The sequence below is a fragment of the Anomaloglossus baeobatrachus genome, chromosome 8, assembly GCF_048569485.1.
Source record: "Anomaloglossus baeobatrachus isolate aAnoBae1 chromosome 8, aAnoBae1.hap1, whole genome shotgun sequence".
NCBI lineage: Eukaryota > Metazoa > Chordata > Amphibia > Anura > Aromobatidae > Anomaloglossus > Anomaloglossus baeobatrachus.
The window spans coordinates 36,583,883-36,611,311 of NC_134360.1; the positions used below are offsets into that span (position 1 = coordinate 36,583,883).

The following is a 27,429-nucleotide window of genomic DNA, read 5'->3' on the forward strand; positions in this document are numbered from 1 at the left end:
CGACCGTGAAGGGGAGACACCGCCACCGCCAGGGCACAAGTTTCCCAGGGCCAGCGCCTGCGGGCAAGAGAGGGGCTCCCCCGGCTCATATCGAAGCTGGGGAGCGGGTTACCGGTGGGAATCCATCGCTACCAAAGAACCGTACTTAGGTGCAGGGAAGTGACCGTCACCGCTAACTGCAGGGAACATCAGCACCGTAGCCGTCCGAGGGACCCGTCCAACCAGCCGTTTGTTTACCGTGAACTGTGTCATCTTCCTTGGGCTGAGTGAGTACCTCCGTGCCGTGCGGCACAGCGCTACCCCTGCGTCCCTGCACCTCCACAGGCCCCATAACCCGCCTGTCCACCATCCTGACCTCCCCATCATCGGGCCCCGGGACTACCAAAAATCCCCTACCCACGGAGGGGCAAATCAACATCTAGCTGCTCCATACCATCACTCCCGGGACCCCCCCCCCCCCAGACAGAGCAGCGGTGGTGTCCACACAATCACCACAGCCGTGGGTGGCGTCACGGACAATAAACAATCCCAAAAACCAATCCCCTTTCACTCACGGGCGAGGAGCGCCGCTCGAGTCCCCGGGATCCGGCCCATCGCTCGAGCCACCGAGCAGCAGCAGGCTGCAGCGGCAGCCGGACCCGAGCAGTGGGAGAGCGCAGCGCCCCCTCCTCCGCCCGCGACAGGACTGCCAGGAAAAGCTGAGTGCTGTACTTGGCAATGCCATTGAGAATGAAAGGAATGGTGGCACATATATACGGTAGCCATTTTATTCGAAGCGTGTATTTCAGAGACCTGTGGAGATCGGTGGCGTTAAAAGCAGTCAGACTCCCAGGGCTCCTATTGTTTGGAGAGGGGATAACGTTTGGTATTGGGAATAACCCTTTAAGGGCTTCAGTTGCAGCGATTGCCGCCAGATCTTGATACCCAAGGCCAAAATCCCCCCGCCACATAAGAAGATGCCAGTATGCTCTATATGGCACATGGTAGGTTTTGTATTGGAGCCACTAATGACCACTGCGACTAATCCTATAATGTTTCCCTCTAATCTCTGCAGTTACACTATTATATCACACAATATAATTATACCATAATTATAGAATTATTACACCACAATATAATATACTACAATAATAATATATCCTCCCACACGACAGCATTACGCCCTGCAGCAGCAGGTAGAAGATGTGATTGTCACATCAGTCATCCGGCCGGGGAGGAGACCTCACCCACTTCCCAAATCTGTCTCCTCCCAGCCATACTATGAGAATGCAAGGCCAGTCTCTGCTCAGTGCACACTCTGCCTGCCAGGGCTCAGACACCACAGCCCAGGAACCAGAGGATAATGACAGCCGCCTGGACACCATAGCAGCTGCTGAGGGGTCAGAGAAGGGAAGGGGTTAAGCTCCAGGATAGGTAACCCCCCCAGACCCTGCATAAGGGGTTTGCAACTTTACAAACTTTTTGCCAATAACTTAGCTGCAACTTTTGCACCCAGACAAAAAATCTGTAGCTTTCTGTTAATTTATTAGGAATTATTTAACATTATTTATTTAGGATTTAGTATGCCCATATAGATAATTTAGCTGAAAAAAAACCAGGAGGACACCATGACAGGGGTGACCGGGGAGGACAACGCAAGGGATGGGGTGAGGATGGGTGGCATAGGGCGTAGAAGAGAAGAGGAGAGGTCCCCTAGTTGGGACAGGTGTGACCCCTGTGGGGTGTCAGATGCTGCTTCTGGGTCAGGGGCCGTGAGGAAACACCATCAAAAGCGCAGTATCAAACACCGCTACCAGCTGCTGGAGACACTCGGAGGGGGAACATATGGAAAAGTGAAGAGGGGGATAGACAAGATCACTGGCATGATGGTAAGTGATGGCCACCATATTCATTTTCATATTTTATTAGTGTACTACTCTTGGCGCCGATGTAGCAGAGCTGAATTTGTCATATATGATATAATATACCAGTGTATATATATATATATATACATATATATATATATATATATATATATGTGTGTGTGTATATATATATGTGTGTGTACATATATGTGTATATATATATGTGTATATATATATATATATATATATATATATATAGGTGTGTATGTATATATATATAGGTGTGTATGTATGTATATATATATATATATATAAAAATATATATATATATATATATATATATATATATACACACGATCATAAACATATATATAATTACATGTCCGTGATGTTCCCAGTGAAAGGATTTATCCAAGGATAAGTGGTGTCAGATATATTTGGCCGCCGCTTTTCCTCCTATGTTACCATAACACATTATATTTTGAGGGATCGGGTAATCCAGGTCCGGCCAGATGTGGTCGTACATCTATGGCTAGGTCCGGTGGTGGTAATGGGGAGTTGTAGTGATTGGACCAGTACTCCATGGTGAAAGGTTTTACATTTCAGTCCTTGTGATGGATGTTATCTGTGGATAATCACATAGGGAGAGGTTCATCTAATGGAGTATGTAGGGGTAAAGTCTATGACCAGGGGCAAATATCAATTACATGTAAATGTGGATAACGAGGTTTGCAGCCCCTGGAGGTAAATGCCTCCGCTGCATAGAGATACAGGGAGATAGTGAAGAAATTCCTGCTTTGCTTTATTACATTCAAGCGGGAGATTTTATGTGTAAGAGAATGAAGCTGTTGCCCTTAGCAACCATTCTGAAAACTGTTTTCATTTTGACACCAAAATAAAAGTTGAAATCTGTTTGGGCCTCATATACATTAACAAATATCCATAGCAACCATTGTGTGTCATAGAGAAAATAAGAACAGGATGTGTTGTCCACAGTCACCAATCAGAGAACTGCTTTCTATTTCAGACCAGAATAAAAGCTGAATTCTGATTTGACCTCTTCATATAAATAAATCCCATGTTGTCCACAGTAACCAATCAGAGCACTGCTTTCATTTTCAGACCAGAATGGAAACTGTAAACTGATTGGATATAATATATCTTTAACATGAGGTCCTCTGGCCCCCTGAACCCTCAGACCCGGTCGCAATGGCGACCTCTGCAACTGCGATTCTTCTGCCCCTGCATTCAACTAAGGCCCCTTTCACACATCAGTTTTTTGCCATCAGTCACAATCCGTGGAATTTTGGAAAAAACAAATCCAGCGACTTATGCCGCTGGATCCGTTTTTTTCTCATTGACTTGTATTAGTGACGGATGGCCTCACGTTTCATCCGTCGGTCGATCCGTCGGATCCGTCGAAAAATGCTGTCCGTTGGATGGAGACGACATCCACAGTAATGTTTTTTGTGTACGTCGAAAAAAAGGACAGTGACGGATCCATCGCCATCCGTCTTTTGGTAGAATGGAAGCCTATGGGCGCAGGATCCGTTGTCATCCGTCAAATGATGGAATCCGGTGACGGATTCCGTTTCATTAACTGAGCATGCTCCAATCTATTATTTAGCCCCCAGCTAGTCGGATCCGTTGAAAAACGGATCCGTCGCATCAGTTCAGCCACAGTCTGCGACCGATCCGTCGAGAAAACGGATTGTGACTGATGGCAAAAAACTGATGTGTGAAAGGGGCCTAAGGGGTACTTTGCATGTTGCGACATCACTACTGCGATATCGTCGGGGTCAAATCGAAAGTGACGCACATCTGGAGCTGGTAACGACGTCGCAACGTGTAAAGCCTAGATGCGCCGATAAACAATCGCAAAAACGTCGTAAATCGGTGATCTGTGTAGCGTCGGACAGTTTCATAATGTCACACCAATAGGAGATTCGATGTTGTTCCTTGTTCCTGCGGCAGCACATATCGATGTGTGTGAAGTCGCAGGAGCGAGGAACATCTCCTACCTACCTCCACCGGCTATGCGGAAGGAAGGAGGTGGGCGAGATGTTATGACCCGCTCATCTCCGACCCTCCGCTTCTATTGGCCGCCTGCCCTGTGACGTCGCTTTGACGACGCACGACCCGCCCCCTTAGGAAAGAGGCGGGTCGCCGGCCAGAGCGACGTTGCAGGGCAGGTAAGTGCGTGTGAAGCTGCCGTAGCGATAATATTCGCTACGGCTGCTATCACAAGATATCGCATGTGCGACGGAGGCGGGTACTATTGCGCTGGGCATCGCTAGCATCGGCTAGCGATGTCGCAGCGTGCAAAGTACCCCTAAGTTGTCCGAAGCAACCAAACAGAACACTGCTTTCATTTTCAGGCCAGAATGCAAACTGTAAACTGATTGGACATATATATATATATATATATATATATATATATATATATATATATATTATATATATATATATTTATTAACATATAACTACGTTGCCCGAACCAGAATAAAAGCTGAAATCTGATTGGATATCTTCATATAAATAAAGTCCATGTTATCCACAGCAACCAATCAGACCAGAATGAAAACTCTAAACTGATTGGACATAGTGTATATACTATATATATATATATATATATATATATATATATATATATATATATATATATATATATATATATTGTATATACACTAAGTAATGTGTATCTATGTTGTCCAAAGCAACCAATCAGAGCACTCCTTTCATTTTCAGACCAGAATGAAAAAACTCTAAACTGATTGGACATATGATATACTGTGTATTAACATATAACTACGTTGTCGGAACCAGAATGAAATCTGATTGCCAAACTGTGTCGCTACGTATAGCCATTTTTAAGTCTTTTCCAGGATTAGAAAGAACATGGCTGCTCCTTCCAAAAACATCACCACATCTGTCCGTGGGTCGTGTCTGATATATCACTCCATTAAAGTAAACGCTGTTGAGCTGCAATACCACACACAACCTGTAAACATGTGTGGCGCTGTTTTATGAAGAAAGATGTGTTTTTTTGTTTTTTTTTTTATCCTTGACAACCCCTTAAATGAATATGAGAACATTTACATTGTGCTGCCGTTTCAATATCGCCACTATCTCTAAACACTCGCTAGTCGATTTATAGCAAGTAGGCCCGCACAAGTCTCCGATATAATGGGGTCCTGTAGGGAAGTACTGACCTAATTTAATTTAGGATTTGGTCACACGCAGGAACTGGAACATGCCCATGACATGTCGCCTTACATCTCAGCTTCCTGGACCCATGTAAGAGCTGTTATTGTTACACCTAGATATTGGGCTTTTTGTTCAATGGAGGGTTATTTTTAGGTTTTCGGATTTTTTTAACAACTATTTTGGATTTTTGAATTTAACAATGTTTCGTGATTGCAAGCTGAAAATTCTGCAGAATGCATCAAGAATGTAATGAGAACGAGCGCGGTCCGCAGTGCGGCGTGCCTCATCCCTGCCAAGTTAAATAAACTGTTTGGCAAAGATATATACTAACTCAACAGATAGTCTTGCATGGTCGCGCCTTTAAAAATAGACCAAATCCCCCGACTGCAGACCACAACAGCTGTTTAATGCTTAGAAACTGACAGAAGCCTTATCTGTGAGGGGAAAAGGTGGTAGGCGTGTAGGACAGATAGACAAATAATGCTGGCCAGAGGCTGGCGGGAGCTGTGGCACCAAAATGTCACCAAATGGGTCTGGTTCTAGAGCGGTAACCTACAGTTAGGTCCAGAAATATTTGGACAGTGACACAAGTTTTGTTATTTTAGCTGTTTACAAAAACATGTTCAGAAATACAATTATATATATAATATGGGCTGAAAGTGCACACTCCCAGCTGCAATATGAGAGTTTTCACATCCAAATCGGAGAAAGGGTTTAGGAATCATAGCTCTGTAATGCATAGCCTCCTCTTTTTCAAGGGACCAAAAGTAATTGGACAAGGGACTCTAAGGGCTGCAATTAACTCTGAAGGCGTCTCCCTCGTTAACCTGTAATCAATGAAGTAGTTAAAAGGTCTGGGGTTGATTACAGGTGTGTGGTTTTGCATTTGGAAGCTGTTGCTGTGACCAGACAACATGCGGTCTAAGGAACTCTCAATTGAGGTGTCTAAGGAACTCTCAATTGAGGTGAAGCAGAACATCCTGAGGCTGAAAAAAAAGAAAAAAGAAAAAATCCATCAGAGAGATAGCAGACATGTTGGAGTAGCAAAATCAACAGTCGGGTACATTCTGAGAAAAAAGGAATTGACTGGTGAGCTTGGGAACTCAAAAAGGCCTGGGCGTCCACGGATGACAACAGTGGTGGATGATCGCCGCATACTTTCTTTGGTGAAGAAGAACCCGTTCACAACATCAACTGAAGTCCAGAACACTCTCAGTGAAGTAGGCGTATCTGTCTCTAAGTCAACAGTAAAGAGAAGACTCCATGAAAGTAAATACAAAGGGTTCACATCTAGATGCAAACCATTCATCAATTCCAAAAATAGACAGGCCAGAGTTACATTTGCTGAAAAACACCTCATGAAGCCAGCTCAGTTCTGGAAAAGTATTCTATGGACAGATGAGACAAAGATCAACCTGTACCAGAATGATGGGAAGAAAAAAGTTTGGAGAAGAAAGGGAACGGTACATGATCCAAGGCACACCACATCCTCTGTAAAACATGGTGGAGGCAACGTGATGGCATGGGCATGCATGGCTTTCAATGGCACTGGGTCACTTGTGTTTATTGATGACATAACAGCAGACAAGAGTAGCCGGATGAATTCTGAAGTGTACCGGGATATACTTTCAGCCCAGATTCAGCCAAATGCCGCAAAGTTGATCGGACGGCGCTTCATAGTACAGATGGACAATGACCCCAAGCATACAGCCAAAGCTACCCAGGAGTTCATGAGTGCAAAAAAGTGGAACATTCTGCAATGGCCAAGTCAATCACCAGATCATAACCCAATTGAGCATGCATTTCACTTGCTCAAATCCAGACTTAAGACGGAAAGACCCACAAACAAGCAAGACCTGAAGGCTGCGGCTGTAAAGGCCTGGCAAAGCATTAAGAAGGAGGAAACCCAGCGTTTGGTGATGTCCATGGGTTCCAGACTTAAGGCAGTGATTGCCTCCAAAGGATTCGCAACAAAATATTGAAAATAAAAATATTTTGTTTGGGTTTGGTTTATTTGTCCAATTACTTTTGACCTCCTAAAATGTGGAGTGTTTGTAAAGAAATGTGACAATTCCTACAATTTCTATCAGATATTTTTGTTCAAACCTTCAAATTAAACGTTACAATCTGCACTTGAATTCTGTTGTAGAGGTTTCATTTCAAATCCAATGTGGTGGCATGCGGAGCCCAACTCGCGGAAATTGTGTCACTGTCCAAATATTTCTGGACCTAACTGTAACTGGTCCCAATATAAAATATATGATATGTTGCTAATTATCGCATATAATTTGGGCCTCCTAGGCCTAAGATTGACTCGGCAAAACAAGTATGCCGCGGAGACACCATCACATGTTTCTCAACGCTGGCAGGAAACTAGCCAGGTCTTTCACCAGGAAGGAACAACCACGGGAAGGGCAGTCTCCAGTCAAGAAAACCCCCTATGCCAAACGTGGTATCCAGCCACAGACAGCTGTTTCGGGGTATTTGCCCCTCATCAGTGTAGAGTAGGAAACTGGCTAGTGGGAGCAATGCCTAGTAGAAGACTACATAGGTAAGGATGGTTGACCTCAGGGAGATCAACCTCCAACACCGCGGAGACACCATCACGTGTTTCTCAACGCAGTGACACTAGAACAAGGCCCCCTAGGAAAATATGCAAAACAAAAATGCCGCGGAGACACCATCACATGTTTCTCAACACTGGCAGGAAACTAGCCAGGTCTTTCACCGGGAAGGAACAACCACGGGAAGGGCAGTCTCCAGTCAAGGAGACCACCTATGCCAAAATTGTTCTAGTGTCACTGCGTTGAGAAACACATGATGGTGTCTCCGCGGTGTTGGATGTTGATCTCCCCGAGGTCAACCATCCTTACCTAAGATTGACTGTGCAACCCCTATAGTTATGTTTCTATATGGCTTTTATTACAGCTAATCTATCTTAGGCTAGGGCAACATGGCGTCTTTAGCTGCTCTACAAATCAACAACATAATGCAAGTGAATGTGATCGCATTGCAATCAGTAATGTACAATGACCGCGACAAGTAAGTCACAAAAAGTCAGAACCAGTTGGATTTTTTGTGACTTGTTTGCTTGTGGTACCTTGACCTTGAGGGTCCCAAAGCGACTACATTCACTTGCATTATGCTGTGATGTGGCAGCAGCTTACGGCAATCTTTAGCCGCAAAATATATGTTTTAGTCAAATGCGCTTTGTAGTCCCAGCCTTAAGAAACAAATGACCTTGTTGCCCTTGTGTCACACGGGGTTTGGCTCATAATTCGCCAGGTGTCATGGCGGCATCAGACGCTGTTCACACTACAGACTCTAACACTCCACACTGTGGTTTATCTGGTTCTTCTTAGTTACACAGGCAGGCAAAGGCATCAACGAGCTGTGTGTTCATTTGTGATCATGCTGGAAGGAGTTAATTTCTATTGGCCTGCTACTTACCTCTACGGTCACATGTTGTGGGAAGACCTATCACAGCTACTCCCCACCTTTTTTAAGATGGAGTAATCTGTCTTCCCATGCCGACTATAGCTATTTCTACACCGGGCCGTGTGCTGTTGTATCCCAGTCCTGCTGGGGATTGTAGTACTTTGTGCGTGAAGTTGTTATGGCGTTCTCTCGTCATCTTATTTTTTCCTCCCTGCTCAGACGTAACTCTGAGATCAGGGACAGTTAGGGCCCCCTAGCCTGAGGGCCTGTTTAGGAGCCCCGGTCCCAGGTTATCCCATCAGTGGCAACCAATCAGATCCTGCTGTTTTACATGTCAGATCTCTTTATGCCGGATGTTTTTTTACACCAGTTTCCATGTTTACAAAATGAAAATAGTTTTGATCATCATTTCAATGTTACGTCCACCATAAATATTAAACCACTGTCAATTTGGGAGTATTATTCCCCGAACTGTCGGCTTTCATATATAGAAATGTAAAAAACAAAGGGTGATGGTGAAAGCAAGAATTCCACAAAATGTGTCATATATTGCGAAGGAGCTGGGTGCTGACTCGTCTGAACACGCTCAGCGGCCGTGCCCACATGGGCTGTCACACAGCTGCAGAGGGAGTGTGGAAAAGCACACATCAATCTGAACACGCTCAGCGGCCGTGCCCACATGGGCTGTCACACAGCTGCAGAGGGAGTGTGGAAAAGCACACATCAATCTGAACACGCTCAGCGGCCGTGCCCACATGGGCTGTCACACAGCTGCAGAGGGAGTGTGGAAAAGCACACATCAATCTGAACACGCTCAGCGGCCGTGCCCACATGGGCTGTCACACAGCTGCAGAGGGAGTGTGGAAAAGCACACATCAATCTGAACACGCTCAGCGGCCGTGCCCACATGGGCTGTCACACAGCTGCAGAGAGAGTGTGGAAAAGCCCACATCAATAGACAACTGAAAAAAAATGTGACATCTTGTGCCAGGGTCTACTGTCAAGAATCTGATTCAGAAAAAGCTGAATAAAAAACAATATGGCCGCGGTCAGACGTGAGTGTGTGTGTATATATATATATATATATATATATATATTATATCTCTTGGAATTCCACTAAGTCTGCTACGTAACTAATGGACTACAATAGCTGACTTTTGACTCGGTGATTTATACAAGAGAGCTTTCTAGGCATGCTCTGATCACTGCATTGTACAGGAAGGGGAAGAGGTGAGCTGTGACATCACCTATTGTGAATGGTGGGTCCTGTGTTATCTCCTGTATATAGAAGTGTTATCAGTCATTGTACAGGGGGGAGCTGTGACATTATCTATTGTGAATGGTGGATCGTGTTGTCTCCTGTATATAGTGGTGTTATCAGTCATTGTACAGGAGGGGAAGGAGGTGAGCTGTGATATCACCTATTGTGAATGGTGGATCCTGTATTATATACTGTATATAGAGGTGTCATCAGTCATTGTACAGGAGAAGGAGGAGGTGAGCTGTGACATCACCCATTGTGAATGGTGGATCCTGTGTTATCTACTGTATAGAGGGGTGTTTTCTGTCATTGTACATGGGGGGAGGAGGTGAGCTGTGACATCACCTATTCTAAACTGTGGATCATGTGTTGTCTACTGTATATAGAGGGATGATCAATCATTGCACAGGAGGAGGTGAGCTGTGTCATCACCTATTGTGAATGTTGAATTCTGTATTATCTCCTGTATATAGAAGTGTTATCAGTCATTGTACAGGGGAGGAGGTGAGCTGTGACATTACCTATTGTGAATGGTGGATCGTGTGTTATCTACTGTATAGAGAGGTGTTTTCTGTCATTGTACAGGAGAAGGACATGAACTGTGACATCACCCATTGTGAATGGTGGATCCTTTGTTGTCTACTATATATAAAGGTGATATCAGTCATTGTAAAGGAGGAGGAGTAGAAGGTGAGCTGTGACATCACTTATTGTGAAAGGTAGATCTTGTGTTATCTACTGTATATAAAGGTATTATCAGTCATTTTGCAGGAAGAGCAGATGAGCTGTGACATTATCTATTGTGAATGGGGAGTCCTGTGTTATCTCCTGTATATAGAGGTGTTATCAATTATTGTATAGGAGGAGGAGGAGAGCTGTGACATCAGCCATTGTGAATGGTGGATCATGTGTTGTCTGTTTTATATAGAGGTCTTTTCTGTCATTGTACATGAGGAGGTGAGCTGTGACATCACCTATTGAGAATTGTCAATCCTATGTTATGTACTGCATATAGAGGTGTTATCTGTGATTGTACAGGAGGAGGAGGTTAGCTGTGATATCCCCTATTGTAAATGGTGTATTCTGAGTTATCTACTGTATATAGAGGTGTTTTCATTCGTTGTACAGGAAAGGGGAGGAGGTGAGCTGTAACATCTCCCACCTATTGTGTCAATTTCACAAACAAAACATAGACAAATAATTAGGATGTCTATTTGTCACTTGCGAGTTGCAGGAAAATCACACAATTAGGGCTCGTGTATACAACCGTATTTTCGGCCCGTCAAAAAAATCAGATTGCACTCGGACCAATGTTATTCAATGAGGACCTGCACATGCATGATTTGCCTTCAGGTATCGGGTGGCACTAGGCCAGTCCAGTATATGAGTCCATGAAAAGAATCGGACTATACTCGGATGACATCTGAGTGCAGTCAGATTTTCACAGACTGATGTATTGGAGAAGGTGGAGACACTTTTTTTTTTTTTATTTTCCACGTCTGATCAGAGTTTGATGAGTGAGATCGTTTTTTCTCAGAATCGGATCGTTTTCTCGGATAGAGAATATATGTTCGTGTGAACGCTGCCTGAGAGCGGCACAGTGGCTCAGTGGTTAGCACTGCAGTCTTGTGGTGACTCAGTGGTTAGCACTGCAGTCTTGTGGTGCCTCAGTGGTTAGCACTGCAGTCTTGCAGCGCTAGGGTCCTGGGTTCAAATCCCACCCAGGACACCATCTGCAAGGAGTTTGTATGTTCTCCCCGTGTTTACGTGGGTGTTCTCCAGTTTCCTCCCACACTCCAAAGACATACAGATAGGGACTCTAGATTGTGAGCCCCAATGGGGACAGTGTTCCTGATGTATGTAAAGCGCTGCGGAATATGTTAGCGCTATATAAAAATAAAGATTTGATTTTAGTGCAGCTGCAATGACATTTGCTCTGACCATTTAATAATCCAGAATATTGGATAATCTGGCAATTTGAGGATTATTTTCATATTTCTCCAACATATCATAGATGGAAAAGGATCAGAGCGCCCCATTTGGTTGTTCTTACCAGCATGAGACATTTTTTCACTTCTTTCAATGTTTTCCCACCTTTATTTTCTTCTTATTCTCAGCCCAGAATGAATGTGCTAGAAGGAATCTGAATGATTCCGGTGGCTGCCAACATTCCAGCAGAATTCCCAGAGCGACAGGAAGAATTTTATATAAAGAAATATTGGAGTCTGCGATTCCTGGGGGGGAAAGAAAGGAAAACTTTCCCCTTCATGAATGGTGGTCCCAGAGATGTGGTCAGCCGTGCAGATGTGTGTGCTCCAAACAAGGACCAGATCAGCATTAAAAAAAAAAAAAGTTCAGATTTAAAGTGACAGACAATATATTTTTGTGTGCAGTGAGAATTGCCTAGATCTGAACGCTGAAGCTTAATGGCAATAGCCAAAAATATTGATATGATTGTTCTTTTTAAAGCTTATTACTTATCCTGTACTGATCCTGAGTTACATCCTGTATTATACTCCAGAGCTGCACTCACTATTCTGCTGGTGCAGTCACTGTGTACATACATTACATTACTTATCCTGTACTGATCCTGAGTTACATCCAGTATTATTCTCCAGAGCTGCACTCACTATTCTGCTGGTGCAGTCACTATGTACACATTTTACATTACTTATCCTGTATTGATCCTGAGTTACATCCTGCATTATACTCCAGAGCTGCACTCCCTATTCTGCTGGTGGAGTCACTATGTACAGACATTACATTACTGATCCTGAGTTACATACTGTATTATACTCCAGAGCTGCGCTCACTAGTCTGCTGGTGCAGTCACTCTTTACATACATTACATTACTTATCGTGTACTGATCCTGAGTTACATCCTGTATTATACTCCAGAGCTGCACTCACTATTCTGCTGGTGCAGTCACTGTGTACATACATTACATTACTTATCCTGTACTGATCCTGGAGTTACCACCTATATTATACACCAGAGCTGCACTCACTATTCTGCTGGTGCAGTCACTGAATACACATTACATTACTTATTCTGTTCTGATCCTGAGTTACATCCAGTATTATTCTACAGAGCTGCACTCACTTTTCTGCTGGTGCAGTCACTATGTACACACAGTACATTACTGATCCTGAGTTACATACTGTATTATACTCCAGAGCTGCACTCCCTATTCTGCTGGTGCAGTCACTGTGCACATACATTACATTACTTATCCTGTATTGATCCTGAGTTACATCCTGTATTATACTCCAGAGCTGCGCTCACTATTCTGCTCGTGCAGTCACTATATACACACATTACATTACTGATCCTGAGTTACATCCTGTATTATACCCCAGAGCTGCACTCACTATTCTGCTGGTGCAGTCACTGTGTACATACATTACATTACTTATCCTGTACTGATCCTGAGTTACATCCTGTATTATACTCCAGAGCTGCACTCCCTATTCTGCTGGTGCAGTCACTGTGTACATACATTACATTACTTATCCTGTACTGATCCTGAGTTACATCCTGTATTATACTCCAGAGCTGCACTCACTATTCTGCTGGTGCAGTCACTATGTACATACATTACATTACTGATCCTGAGTTACCTCCTGTATTATACTCCAGAACTGCACTCACTATTCTGCTGGTGCAGTCACTATGTACATACATTACATTATTTATCCTGTACTGATCCTGAGTTACCTCCTGTATTATACTCCAGAGCTGCACTCACTATTCTGCTGGTGCAGTCACTGTGTACATACATTACATTACTTATCCTGTACTGATCCTGAGTTACATCCTGTATTATACTCCAGAGCTGCACTCACTATTCTGCTGGTGCAGTCACTATGTACATACATTACATTACTGATCCTGAGTTACATCCTGTATTATACTCCAGAACTGCACTCACTATTCTGCTGGTGCAGTCACTGTATACATACATTACATTATTTATCCTGTACTGATCCTGAGTTACCTCCTGTATTATACTCCAGAGCTGCACTCACTATTCTGCTGGTGCAGTCACTGTGTACATACATTACATTACTTATCCTGTACTGATCCTGAGTTACATCCTGTATTATACTCCAGAGCTGCACTCACTATTCTGCTGGTGCAGTCACTATGTACATACATTACATTACTGATCCTGAGTTACATCCTGTATTATACTCCAGAGCTGCACTCACTATTCTGCTGGTGCAGTCACTGTATACATACATTACATTATTTATCCTGTACTGATCCTGAGTTACCTCCTGTATTATACTCCAGAGCTGCACTCACCAGTGGAGTCAGCGTGTACATACATTCTCTCAGCTTGTGCTCATATTTTATTTTTAGCAACACAGATCTATAATATGTATTAGTCCCCCGTACACTGTGGGTGCTGCATTAATCAGTAATGTTCTCTTCTTCAGTACATTCATGGCCACTTTTAGGCAATACAGATACAACTTTGTGGATTGTAATATTTCGCCTTCCATCTATGACTCTGGGATGTTGGGAAACAGCGGAAAGGTCTGTCGCAGTGACTCCTGGTGATGTGATTGTATGGCATAGTTCACATTCTGATCATCAGGAGTTGTGTTCCATTTTTAGTCCTGAATTCCTCCTGGGTGAGATGAGAATCCTGCAGAGTTTTTGCGCCACTTATCACAGAGCCTTGATGACGCAGCAGACGCATGAGTTGCAGGAGGATGTGGCTAAGTGTTTTCTGGAAGCTGTTGAGTTGTCTGCTAGATAAAGGCTTCCGGGCCCATCCATCACCAGAAGCACATCTGTCCCTCCAGCAGCAGGAAGACTGCGCACATGGAGGACGCCCACGGGTGGCGCTGTGCACATTAGAACACTTTATATGAGTGATCCATAACAAAGAGCAGCTGCTCAATCACTTGTATCATTAAATATGATCTCGATATCCTTCACCATTTTATATTATTATTATTATTATTATTATTATTATTAATTATGTGGCTCTCCAATTTGCACAAGTGTCACTTGACAAAAGTAAGTCACAAAGTGACCATCTCTGGAAACCTGGCAGTAAGTGTTTCATTTACCTACAGCACCTCTACAGGAGAAAGGAAGTATTACACAGTATGTCTAAAGGGTCTCTGTCAGCATATTTCTGCAATGTAACATGCTGCAAGGGTTAAAACAGAAACTTCAGCCCTGTGTCTGTTATCTCACAGTCTTTTTTTATGTTCATCTGCAATGTTAGCTTAAGCCTCTTATCTTTATCATTAGTGGGTCTCAGCCTCACTAGAGTTGTAGTCCGACTCCTCCCCCTGTGTGATTAGCAGCTTCTCTCTATGGAAATGTACATGTTATCTCACAGTATTTTTTAATTTACCTGCAATTTTAGCTTAAGCCTCTTATCTTTATCATTAGTGGGTCTCAGCAGCTCATGAGTTGTATTACAACTCTGCTCCCTGTGTGATTAGCAGCTTCTGTCTATGGACATGTAAATGTTATCCCAAAGTCTTTTTTAATTTAACTGCAATGTTAGCTTAAGCCTCTTATCTTTATCATTAGTGGGTCTCAGCAGCTCATGAGTTGTAGTCCCATTCCACCCCCTGTGTGATTAGCAGCTTCTGTGGATGGAAATGTACATGTTATCTCACAGTCTTTTTTTGTTTATCTGCAATGTTAGCTTAAGCCTCTTATCTTTATCATTAGTGGGTCTCAGCAGCATGTGAGTTGTAGTCCGACTCCACCCCCTTCTGTGATTAGCAGCTTCTGTCATTGGAAATGTGCACTAAAAAGCCTGGTCTGGGCAGGGGAAGCTCTCCCAGCACTGCTACATACAAAATCTCAAATCTTTCAGTGTCAGAACTGCTGCAGCCACTAATCTAAGTGATACATCAATGAACTCAGGGCCTCTTTGCCTACATCATGCTGCTGTTAGATGAGGTAGCAAAAACCTGCGGACAGATTCCCTTTAAACTTTTAATTTTTCTTTATAGCAAAAAAGGATCCTAAATATAAGATTTTTGGCTTTTGATGTTGCTGGATTACTCGTGTCATAATTGGGCGAGGGCAAGATTTAGCTTTAGGGCATCCGTTGAATCTATTGTCCCTGTTATCAGCCATGTCAGGCTGATGAGAGCCTATCTAGTCCGATTCTTTGCTATGTAAGGAATATGGCGCAGACGATGGAGGAAGTCACTGTCTACAGACGCAGCTACAAACATGACTGTGTATCAGACAGAATAAGAAAGCAACAAGTAGGGTGACGGCCACCGCTCAGGTGCTAGCACTGGCCCAAATTACGTGACGACACCGCAGCTGTGGGAGAGGGTCAGCCGGTCATTGCTTTCTATTGTCCCTGTGATTGTTTCTTCATAGCCACTATACAATAGCATCCTGATAACTTGAGGTATATCCTCATTTTGCTCCATTCTTAACAGCTCTGCTTGCTTCCAGTAAATGGAAAGATCCTCCTTAAAGGGGTTTTCTAATTTTAGGGTTGATTGCCAGAAAATTGGCATAGAAAAGTTTCAAATTTCTATGCAACGAGAAGTTGAGCTAAAAAGATGGTGTCTTGTGTTGTATTTCAATCAGTTCTGGCAACTTTTTAGAAAGTGGGCGGATCTTGGTGGGATAAAGGTGTGGCCTAGCATAGCCCAGCAGAGGTGGTGGCAGAAATGACAGCAGAGATATATTCATTCACTCCAGTCTGGGAATACTAAATTTGATAACTAGATAGATCTGCTCCTATTGAGAAATTCAGCCTCCATGTCACATGCAAATTAGCTTGGAAGTTCATTGGAGGAGTGTTATGTGACCACGCCCCCAATGCACTTCCAGGCTAATTTGCATACGGCTTTAAAGTTTGATTTCTCAGCGCTGGCACATCGGATTACTACAGGACAGGTGTCATTTTCACTGTGGTACAGAGACCTATAGAACAGTACTGCTAGTTTGTGTATTTGGAATGATCCTGAGAGGTTCCCTTTAAGCATGACTTGCATGTCTGGCTGTTTACTGGTGTTTACTGCCTGGTGCTGTTTATAAGAACCTTGTGACTGGGCAAAGATTGCAAAATGAGGGTAAAATTAGACCAGGGCCAGACTCCTGACTGATTATGTAACTATCCAGTTTTGTGGTCTGGATTTATATTGTATCTGCAGAGCCCAGTGTTCCTGCTGTGTGTATATACAGTATTGTACATATACAGGGGCGGACATATCTCTGGTGCAGGCGCACAGGGGCCCAAGAGGGGCAGTTACGACCTCCAGAGCTGGTGCAATTGTGCACTTTGATGAGCTCTTGGGCTGCAAAGGCCTCATATATTGCCCTTGCAGAGGGGCTCTATTCTGTCTGTGTCTGTATATGTGTATATATATATATATATATATATATATATATATATATATATATTGTGAGGTAGCGTGGTCGGCTGCGCAGCAGAAGACACGGGATCTAGGCACCATGGGTCACAGCACACGGTTTATTTCACAAACCACAAGTCCAATACAGCATACACTTGTTTCTCTGGCAGATACTCAGGGAGTTGTGTTCTTCACTCCCTCACACTCTAGGCAACCACGCCCATCTTCCTGTTTCCTTTTAACCCTCCTTTCAGCCTGTAGGGAAAACAGCATTAACCCCTGAGTGGAGTTACTTTCTATCATGGAGTGAGCACAACCGGGGTGAGACGTACTGGCCGTCATAGATAACCCCGGTGACAGTCTCACATACCCCCCCCCTCAGTTCAAGCGTGCGGGGTTGAACTCCTGCCATCAAACACGGGCCGCGGGACAAGGCATCGGCGTTGCCCTGCAACCTACCGGCCCGGTGTTCAACCGTAAACCGGAAGTTCTGCAGAGAAAGGAACCACCAGGTAACCCGGGCATTCCGTTCCTTGGCGGACCTCATCCAGACCAGCGGAGAGTGATCAGTCACCAAGCGAAACTGCCGTCCCAGCAGGTAATAGTGTAGGGACTCCAAGGCCCACTTGATCGCCAGGCACTCCTTCTCCACTACGCTATAATTCCGCTCAGGAGGGGTGAGCTTCCCGCTTAAGAAGGTGACGGGGTGTTCCTCCCCCTGAACCACCTGAGACAGCACTGCCCCCAGGCCAACCTCCGAGGCGTCAGTCTGTACTATGAACTCCTTCCGGAAATCAGGGTTGACAAGAACGGGCTGTCCGCACAGGACCCCCTTCAGGGCCCGGAAGGAGTCCTCGGCCTGCGGAGTCCAGCGCACCATGATGGACTTCTTGCCTTTGAGAAGGTCCGTCAAGGGGGCTGATAGTCCCGCAAAATCTTTTACAAACCTCCTGTAGTACCCCACGATACCCAGGAAGGCCCTAACCTGCTTCGTGGTCAGGGGTCTAGGCCACTTCTGGATCGCCTCAACCTTGTTAATTTGGGGCTTAATCACTCCTTGGCCTATTACGTAGCCCAAGTAGCGGGCTTCCGTGAGCCCCAACGCACATTTCTTGGGATTGGCTGTCAATCCGGCTGTTCGGAGCGCGTTCACCACCGCTTGTACCTGTTCCAAGTGGGTCTGCCACTCAGAGCTGTAAATAATAATGTCATCAAGGTACGCTGATGCATACGCCTGGTGGGGTTCCAGCACCAAGTCCATCAACCTCTGGAACGTGGCCGGAGCGCCATGTAACCCAAAAGGCAAGACAACATAGTGGAAGAGACCCTCCGGCGTAACAAAAGCGGTTTTCTCCTTGGCGGACTCCGTCAGTGGCACCTGCCAGTACCCCTTGGTCAGGTCGAGCGTGGTGAAATATCGCGCCTGTCCCAGCCTATCAATCAGCTCATCCACCCGGGGCATGGGGTAGAGATCGAACTTGGATATTTCGTTCAATCTCCTAAAGTCATTGCAGAACCTTAAGGAGCCCTCGGGTTTTGGTATTAGGACAATGGGACTAGCCCATTCACTCCGGGATTTTTCGATGACCCCCAGGTGTAGCATTGTCTTTACTTCCTCTGATATGGCTTGTCTTCGAGCCTCCGGCACGCGGTATGACTTCATGCGTACCTTCAGGTGAGGCTCGGTGACAATGTCATGTCGTATCAGACTGGTCCTACCAGGCAGCTCGGAGAAGACATCGGGGTTCTGCTGAACCAGCCATCTGGCCTCTCGCCTCTGTTGCTTGGTGAGGGCTTCTCCAATCCTTACTTCCGGTTCGTCCTCTCCGGAGGTCGCTGGAGCCGGGTTTGAACGACCCGAAGAGGAGGGAGATGGGGAAAAAGCAACCATCAGGCTTTCCCGTTCCTGCCAAGGTTTTAAAAGGTTGACATGGTATATTTGTTCAGGTTTCCGCCTACCGGGCTGCAATACCTTATAGTTGACCACCCCGACTCTTTCCTTTATCTCGTAGGGGCCTTGCCACTGAGCCAGGAATTTACTCTCCGCCGTGGGGATCAATACCAACACCCGATCCCTGGGTTTAAAGGTCCGCACGGTGGCTTGTCTATTGTAGCGGCCGCTTTGCGCGGCCTGAGCCTCCTGTAAATGCTCCTTCACAATTGGCATGACCGCGCTTATGCGGTTCTGCATTCCTAAAATGTATTCAATCACACTTTTATGGGGGGTGGGCTCTTGCTCCCATGTTTCCTTTGCCAGGTCCAACAATCCCCGGGGATGTCGCCCGTATAACAATTCAAAAGACGAAAACCCCGTGGATGCCTGTGGCACCTCTCGTATGGCAAACATCAAATAGGGAAGCATCATATCCCAGTCTTTCCCGTCTTTGGAAATCACCCTTTTGAGCATGGTTTTCAGGGTTTTATTGAATCGTTCCACTAAACCATCCGTCTGAGGATGATACACAGACGTACGCAACTGCTTGATCTGGAGTAGCCGGCATAGCTCTTTGGTCACTTTAGACATGAATGGGGTCCCCTGATCCGTAAGGATCTCCTTGGGCAACCCCACCCGGCAGAACACAGCAAACAACTCCCGAGCTATAAGCTTCGCCGCAGTATGTCTGAGAGGTATCGCCTCTGGATACCGGGTGGCATAGTCAACGATCACTAGGATGTGTTGATGCCCTCGAGCAGACTTTACGAGGGGCCCCACCAGATCCATCCCTATCCATTCAAAAGGGACTTCTATAATGGGTAACGGTACCAACGGACTGCGAAAGTGGGTCAGGGGTGCGGTAAGCTGACACTCTGGGCAGGTTTCGCAGAACCGTTTTACCTCCCCAAAGACCCCGGGCCAATAGAACCTTTGCAATATTCGCTCCTGCGTTTTCTTGACCCCTAGGTGGCCACTCATCAGGTGTTTATGAGCCAAGTCGAGGACCCTATATTAATACATGCCCGCATTCTCCACCATATGTGAGGTAGCGTGGTCGGCTGCGCAGCAGAAGACACGGGATCTAGGCACCATGGGTCACAGCACACGGTTTATTTCACAAACCACAAGTCCAATACAGCATACACTTGTTTCTCCGGCAGATACTCAGGGAGTTGTGTTCACTCCCTCATACACTAGGCAACCACGCCCATCTTCCTGTTTCCTTTTAACCCTCCTTTCAGCCTGTAGGGAAAACAGCATTAACCCCTGAGTGGAGTTACTTTCTATCATGGAGTGAGCACAACCGGGGCGAGACGTACCGGCCGTCATAGATAACCCCGGTCACAGTCTCACAATATATATACTAACTGTACTACCCGGCGTTGCCCGGAATAGTAACTGTCTCTCTGTCGCTGAGTTTCTGCCTGTCTCTATCTCTGTGTCTCTCTATCTCTCTGTCTCTTTCTCTATGTCTGTCTCTTTCCCTGTCTGTCTCGTTCCAGGTCTGTCTCTTTCCCCCTCTGTCTCTTTCCCCGTCTGTCTCGTTCCCCGGTCTGTCTCGTTCCCCGGTCTGTCTCGTTCCCCGGTCTGTCTCGTTCCCTGTCTGTCTCGTTCCAGGACCTGGGAACGAGACGGACCGGGGAACGAGACGGACCGGGGAACGAGACGGACCGGGGAACGAGACGGACCGGGAAACGAGACGGACCGGGAAACGAGACGGACCGGGAAACGAGACGGACCGGGGAACGAGACGGACCGGGGAACGCGACGGACCGGGGAACGCGACGGACCGGGGAACGCGACGGACCGGGGAACGCGACGGACCGGGGAACGCGACAGACCGGGGAACGCGACAGACCGGGAACGAGACAGACAGACATAGACAGACACAGAGAAAGAGAGAGACAGGGAGATAGAGACACAGAGATAGACAGAGACAGACAGAAACTCGAAGAGAGATAGTTAATATCCTGGGCAACACCCGGGTACTACAGCTAGTATATATATATGATATGCATATACATCTCCATAATAGATAGATATGGAGAGAGGGATAGAAAGAGATTTTATATATATATATATATATATATATATATATATATATATATATGTACTATTGTGTGTACATATACAGTATCTTCAACTCTGTATAATTAAACTTTCAGCAACTTTTTAAAATACTATGAATTTCAATTCTTCAGAGTTCTCTGCTTGCTGTCAGTGACTGTAAATGACCTGGTTCTGGTCACAGTTGGATTTGCAGTATAAGTCTTCATTTTATACAGATGTTTCCCCTGCTGTGATACTTTGAGGCAATGTATCGGTGCATATAGAATGTTGTCGTCTGGAAGGTGACTGTCAAAGAGTTATATATGAATGAAAGGGGTTGTCTGGTCTAAAGCGACAAGTCTGCAGTCGCTTTATCTCTCTAAGTGACTGCAGACTTGTGAATCCTCACATCGCGCACACTAAACACTGTGAGGATTCTCCATTGTTGGCAGTAAGATCGGCGGTCATGTGACTGCAAGTATACGATATGCAAACTCCCAGCTACATTCCGACTAGACTGTTTCTGGTTCTCTCAATGCAATGTATTGCACGAGGCCGGAAATAGTCTAGTCGGATTCTGTCTGAGAGTTTGCATATCGCATACTTGCAGTCACGTGACTGCCAATCTCAGCACCAACACCGGAGAATCCTCATAGTGTGCTGGTTGAGCAATGGGAGGATTCATAAGTCTGCAGTCACAAAGAGTGAGTGCAGACTTATCATCGTAGACTGGACAACCCCTTTAACGACTAGTTTTTAGGATAGGCAATCAATCTCAGATCATTGGGATCCTAGTACCTGCACTCTGTACAGCTGTCACTGCAGTCTGATGTACACCGTATACGGAGGTAGAATAGTACAGCTCCGTACACTGAGTAGTGGCTATTCTTGGTACTGCAGCTCATCTCCTATTGAAGTGAATAGAAGCGAAGCTGCAACACACAAAAAGACCATTAGACGGTATACAGAGCTGTGCTGTGCTGCTTCGGTATTCTGTGCCTTCAAGTGACCATGTAAAGTATCGATCTACCCCTTTAAGTCTGCAGAGGATTATCTAGACTAGTTGCAAGTGTAGCAAACGCAAAGCAGTGGGGTGGTTTTCCCTCTCTTTATGGAAATCTACATTGTTTCCAGCAAGCAGAGATCTTGAAAATGAGAAACATTTTATTAAAAAATGCCTTTAAGAAACATTATAATTCCAAAACAGAAATGCAGATGACCTCAGAATACCGCCATCTGGTTAAATACCGTATACTGCTTGTATTTTTTTTTAGGTTGCTGTGAAGTCCATTCAAAAAGACAAGATCACAGATGAGCTGGACCGGGTCCATCTCCAGCGAGAGATCGAGATCACAGCGCTGCTGAAACACGAGCACATCATACAGGTCTTCGAAGGTCAGTAATGGCCGGGGGCTAATATCAAAACGTGCGTCAGAGGCGGAGGATTCCCCGTGCAGCGCTGATCCCTCCAGTTAATAGGGTCATTAGCTTGATTGCTCATGTCTGTCATACCAAGGCATGAAAGGAGCAATTCATTCCAATAGACACAGATTAGGATTCTTTGACTTTGTAATGATTTTTGAGAAGATTCATAAAAAGTTTTCTTTGTTTGACTTCTACTAATATTGAGTTACAACAGCGCTCCGGTCTCATCCAGAGCTGCATTCAAGATTTACTAGTCTCCTTTTATCGGGTCTTCATATCTATATCCCTGCTGGTTCAGTATCTGTACAGAACATCTGTGGGGTGCCGGGGCTGCAGCTGCATCCGGTGCTTGGTGTCTGAGGGGTTCAAAGGCCCTATCATCCGTGTGAGAAGACATAACCAGCAGTGTAGATGTGGAATGGGAAAACGCATCGTCACTCACTGATAACTATTCTATGTATTGTTTCTATATACTAAAACTGCTAACCACCATGATGCTGGGCCATGTATACAAGAATATAACTGCTATAATACTGCCCCTATGTATAAGAATATAACTACTATAATACTGTCCCCTATGTACAAGAATATAACTACTATAATACTGCCCCCTATATACAAGAATATAACTACTATAATACTGTCCCTATGTACAAGAATATAACTGCTATAATACTGCCCCTATGTACAAGAATATAACTGCTATAATACTGCCCCTATGTACAAGAATATAACTGCTATAATACTGCCCCTATGTACAAGAATATAACTGCTATAATACTGCCCCTATGTACAAGAATATAACTACTATAATACTGCCCCCTATGTACAAGAATATAACTGCTATAATACTGCCCCTATGTAGAAGAATATAACTACTATAATACTGCCCCCTATGTACAAGAATATAACTACTATAATACTGCCCCTATGTACAAAAATATAACTACTATAATACTGCTCCCTATGTACAAGAATATAACTGCTATAATACTGCCCCTATGTACAAGAATATAACTACTATAATACTGCCCCCTATGTACAAGAATATAACTGCTATAATACTGCCCCTATGTAGAAGAATATAACTACTATAATACTGCCCCCTATGTACAAGAATATAACTACTATAATACTGCCCCTATGTACAAAAATATAACTACTATAATACTGCTCCCTATGTACAAGAATATAACTACTATAATACTGCCCCCTATGTACAAGAATATAACTACTATAATACTGCCCCTATGTACAAGAATATAACTACTATAATACTGCTCCCTATGTACAAGAATATAACTGCTATAATACTGCCCCTATGTACAAGAATATAAATACTATAATACTGCCCCTATGTACAAGAATATAAATACTATAATACTGCCCCTATGTACAAGAATATAACTACTATAATACTACCCCCTATGTACAAGAATATAACTACTATAATACTGCCCCCTATGTACAAGAATATAACTACTATAATACTGCTCCTATGTACAAGAATATAACTGCTATAATACTGTCCCTATGTACAAGAATATAACTACTATAATACTGCCCCTATGTACAAGAATATAAATACTATAATACTGTCCCCTATGTACAAGAATATAACTACTATTATACTGCCCCTATGTACAAGAATATAACTACTATTATACTGCCCCTATGTACAAGAATATATCTACTATAATACTGTCCCTATGTACAAGAATATAACTACTATAATACTGTCCCCTATGTACAAGAATATAACTACTATAATACTGCCCCTATGTACAAGAATATAACTGCTATAATACTGCCCCTATGTACAAGAATATAACTGCTATAATACTGCTCCCTATGTACAAGAATATAACTGCTATAATACTGCCACTATGTACAAGAATATAAATACTATAATACTGCCCCTATGTACAAGAATATAAATACTATAATACTGCCCCTATGTACAAGAATATAATTACTATAATACTGCTCCCTATATACAAGAATATAACTACTATAATACTGCCCCTATGTACAAGAATATAACTACTATAATACTGCCCCTATGTGCAAGAATATAACTGCTATAATACTGTCCCTATGTACAAGAATATAACTACTATAAAACTGCCCCTATGTACAAGAATATAAATACTATAATACTGTCCCCTATGTACAAGAATATAACTACTATTATACTGCCCCTATGTACAAGAATATAACTACTATTATACTGCCCCTATGTACAAGAATATGCCTACTATAATACTGCCTCTATGTACAAGAATATAACTACTATAATACAGCCCCCTATATACAAGAATATAACTACTATAATACTGACCCCTATATACAAGAATATAACTACTATAATACTTCCCCTATGTACAAAAATATAACTACTATAATACTGCTCCTATGTAGAAGAATACAACTACTATAATACTGCCCCTATGTACAAAAATATAATTACTATAATACTGACCTCTGTACAAGAATATAACTACTATAATACTGCTCCCTATGTACAAAAATATAATTACTATAATACTGTCCCCTATGTACAAGAATATAACTACTATAATACTGCCCCTATGTACAAGAATATAACTACTATTATACTGCCCCTATGTACAAGAATATAACTGCTATAATACTGCCCCTATGTACAAGAATATAACTACTATAATACTGTCCCCTATGTACAAGAATATAACTACTATAATACTGCCCCTATGTACAAGAATATAACTACTATTATACTGCCCCTATGTACAAGAATATAACTGCTATAATACTGCCCCTATGTACAAGAATATAACTGCTATAATACTGCCCCTATGTACAAGAATATAACTGCTATAATACTGTCCCTATGTACAAGAATATAACTGCTATAATACTGCCCCTATGTACAAGAATATAACTACTATAATACTGCCCCCTATGTACAAGAATATAACTACTATAATACTGCCCCCTATGTACAAGAATATAACTGCTATAATACTGCCCCTATGTACAAGAATATAACTGCTATAATACTGTCCCTATGTACAAGAATATAACTGCTATAATACTGCCTCTATGTACAAGAATATGCCTACTATAATACTGCCTCTATGTACAAGAATATAACTACTATAATATAGCCCCCTATATACAAGAATATAACTACTATAATACTGACCCCTATATACAAGAATATAACTACTATAATACTTCCCCTATGTACAAAAATATAACTACTATAATACTGCTCCTATGTAGAAGAATACAACTACTATAATACTGCCCCTATGTACAAAAATATAATTACTATAATACTGACCTCTGTACAAGAATATAACTACTATAATACTGCCCCCTATGTACAAGAATATAACTACTATAATACTGCTCCTATGTACAAGAATATAACTACTATAATACTGCTCCTATGTACAAGAATATAACTACTATAATACTGCTCCTATGTACCAGAATATAACTACTATAATACTGCCCCCTATATACAAGAATATAACTCCTATAATACTGCTCCTATGTACCAGAATATAACTACTATAATACTGCCCCATATGTACAAGAATATAACTACTATAATACTGCCCCTATGTACCAGAATATAACTACTATAATACTGCTCCTCTGTACAAGACTATAACTACTATAATACTGCCCTATGTACCAGAATATAACTACTATAATACTGCCCCCTATATACAAGAATATAACTCCTATAATACTGCTCCTATGTACCAGAATATAACTACTATAATACTGCCCCCTATATACAAGAATATAACTACTATAATACTGCCCCTATGTACCAGAATATAACTACTATAATACTGCTCCTCTGTACAAGACTATAACTACTATAATACTGCCCTATGTACCAGAATATAACTACTATAATACTGCCCCTATGTACAAGAATATAACTAGTATAATGCTGCTGTTATGTACAAGAATCTTGCTATAATAAATAATTCTCGGACATAAGACAGGATTCTTATTCCTCATTATTAGTTCATAAAACGATATACAATATTCCCTTAGTTCGCTGCGCAGTGTAAGTGTCAGATGATGCTTTTATCCCTGGCAGTTACTATTGTAGCAGCGTGACCAGAAACATGCTCTCATCCCAGACACAATAAGACCATGACAAATTTTAACAGCGGGGACAGATAATAACAGGGAGGACGTGTAAAATTTCATTTCACAGTCTATCATGGCCAAACCAGACTGTCGGGAAGGGTGGATGTACCGTACACGGCTATTAAACCACTGAGTGTCAGGTTGGATATATTCATCTTAATAAGTTCTTAAAGCTGCGACTGGTTGTCACGAAAATTAATTAAACCTTTGTACATTTGCATGTTATTATAGATTCACCTTTTGGGAAGACATATTAGACAATTGTATATGTAGCAATTCACGAACTTGGCATTGTAAATGGGATTAAGAGAAGGAGGGGAGAGGAGGGGGATGCAGCTGCAGGTTTCCTCTTTCTTTGAGACTGTATGGTGTAAGAGGGGAACATATATGAAAGTACTTTTTATTGTTGCAGTGTTTGAGAGTCCAGATAAGATCATCATCGTGATGGAGTACGCCAGCAGCGGGGAATTGTATGATTTCATAAATAACAAGCACCAGCTCCTGGAGAGCGACGCCCGCAGGTTCTTCAGACAGATCGTCTCTGCCGTTCACTACTGCCACAAGGTAAACACGTTCAGATGCAACCAGCAGTTTCCAAATTTGTCAAAATGTTTCATGTATATTTCTGCCTGGAGCACAAACCTGACAGGTGGACTGGCCGCTGGGGAAACAGTCAGCATGGAGGCCCCAGTGGCTGATTTTTTTTTTTTTTCTCACTGAATAGTTAACTACTTGCATTTTATAATCAT

The 27,429-nt window shown here is 43.3% G+C and overlaps 1 protein-coding gene across 1 annotated transcript in view; it reads left to right on the forward strand.

The window, feature by feature from the left end:
* Positions 1 to 1,280: 1,280 nt before the first annotated feature.
* Positions 1,281 to 27,429, forward strand: part of LOC142249666 (NUAK family SNF1-like kinase 1) — a 50,180-nt gene continuing 24,031 nt past the window's right edge. The window contains exons 1-3 of the mRNA XM_075321462.1: positions 1,281 to 1,868; positions 22,369 to 22,489; positions 27,093 to 27,244. Of these exons, the coding sequence (XP_075177577.1) occupies positions 1,608 to 1,868; positions 22,369 to 22,489; positions 27,093 to 27,244 (534 nt within the window). The 5' untranslated portion in view covers positions 1,281 to 1,607. The remainder of the gene's footprint in view (positions 1,869 to 22,368; positions 22,490 to 27,092; positions 27,245 to 27,429) is intronic.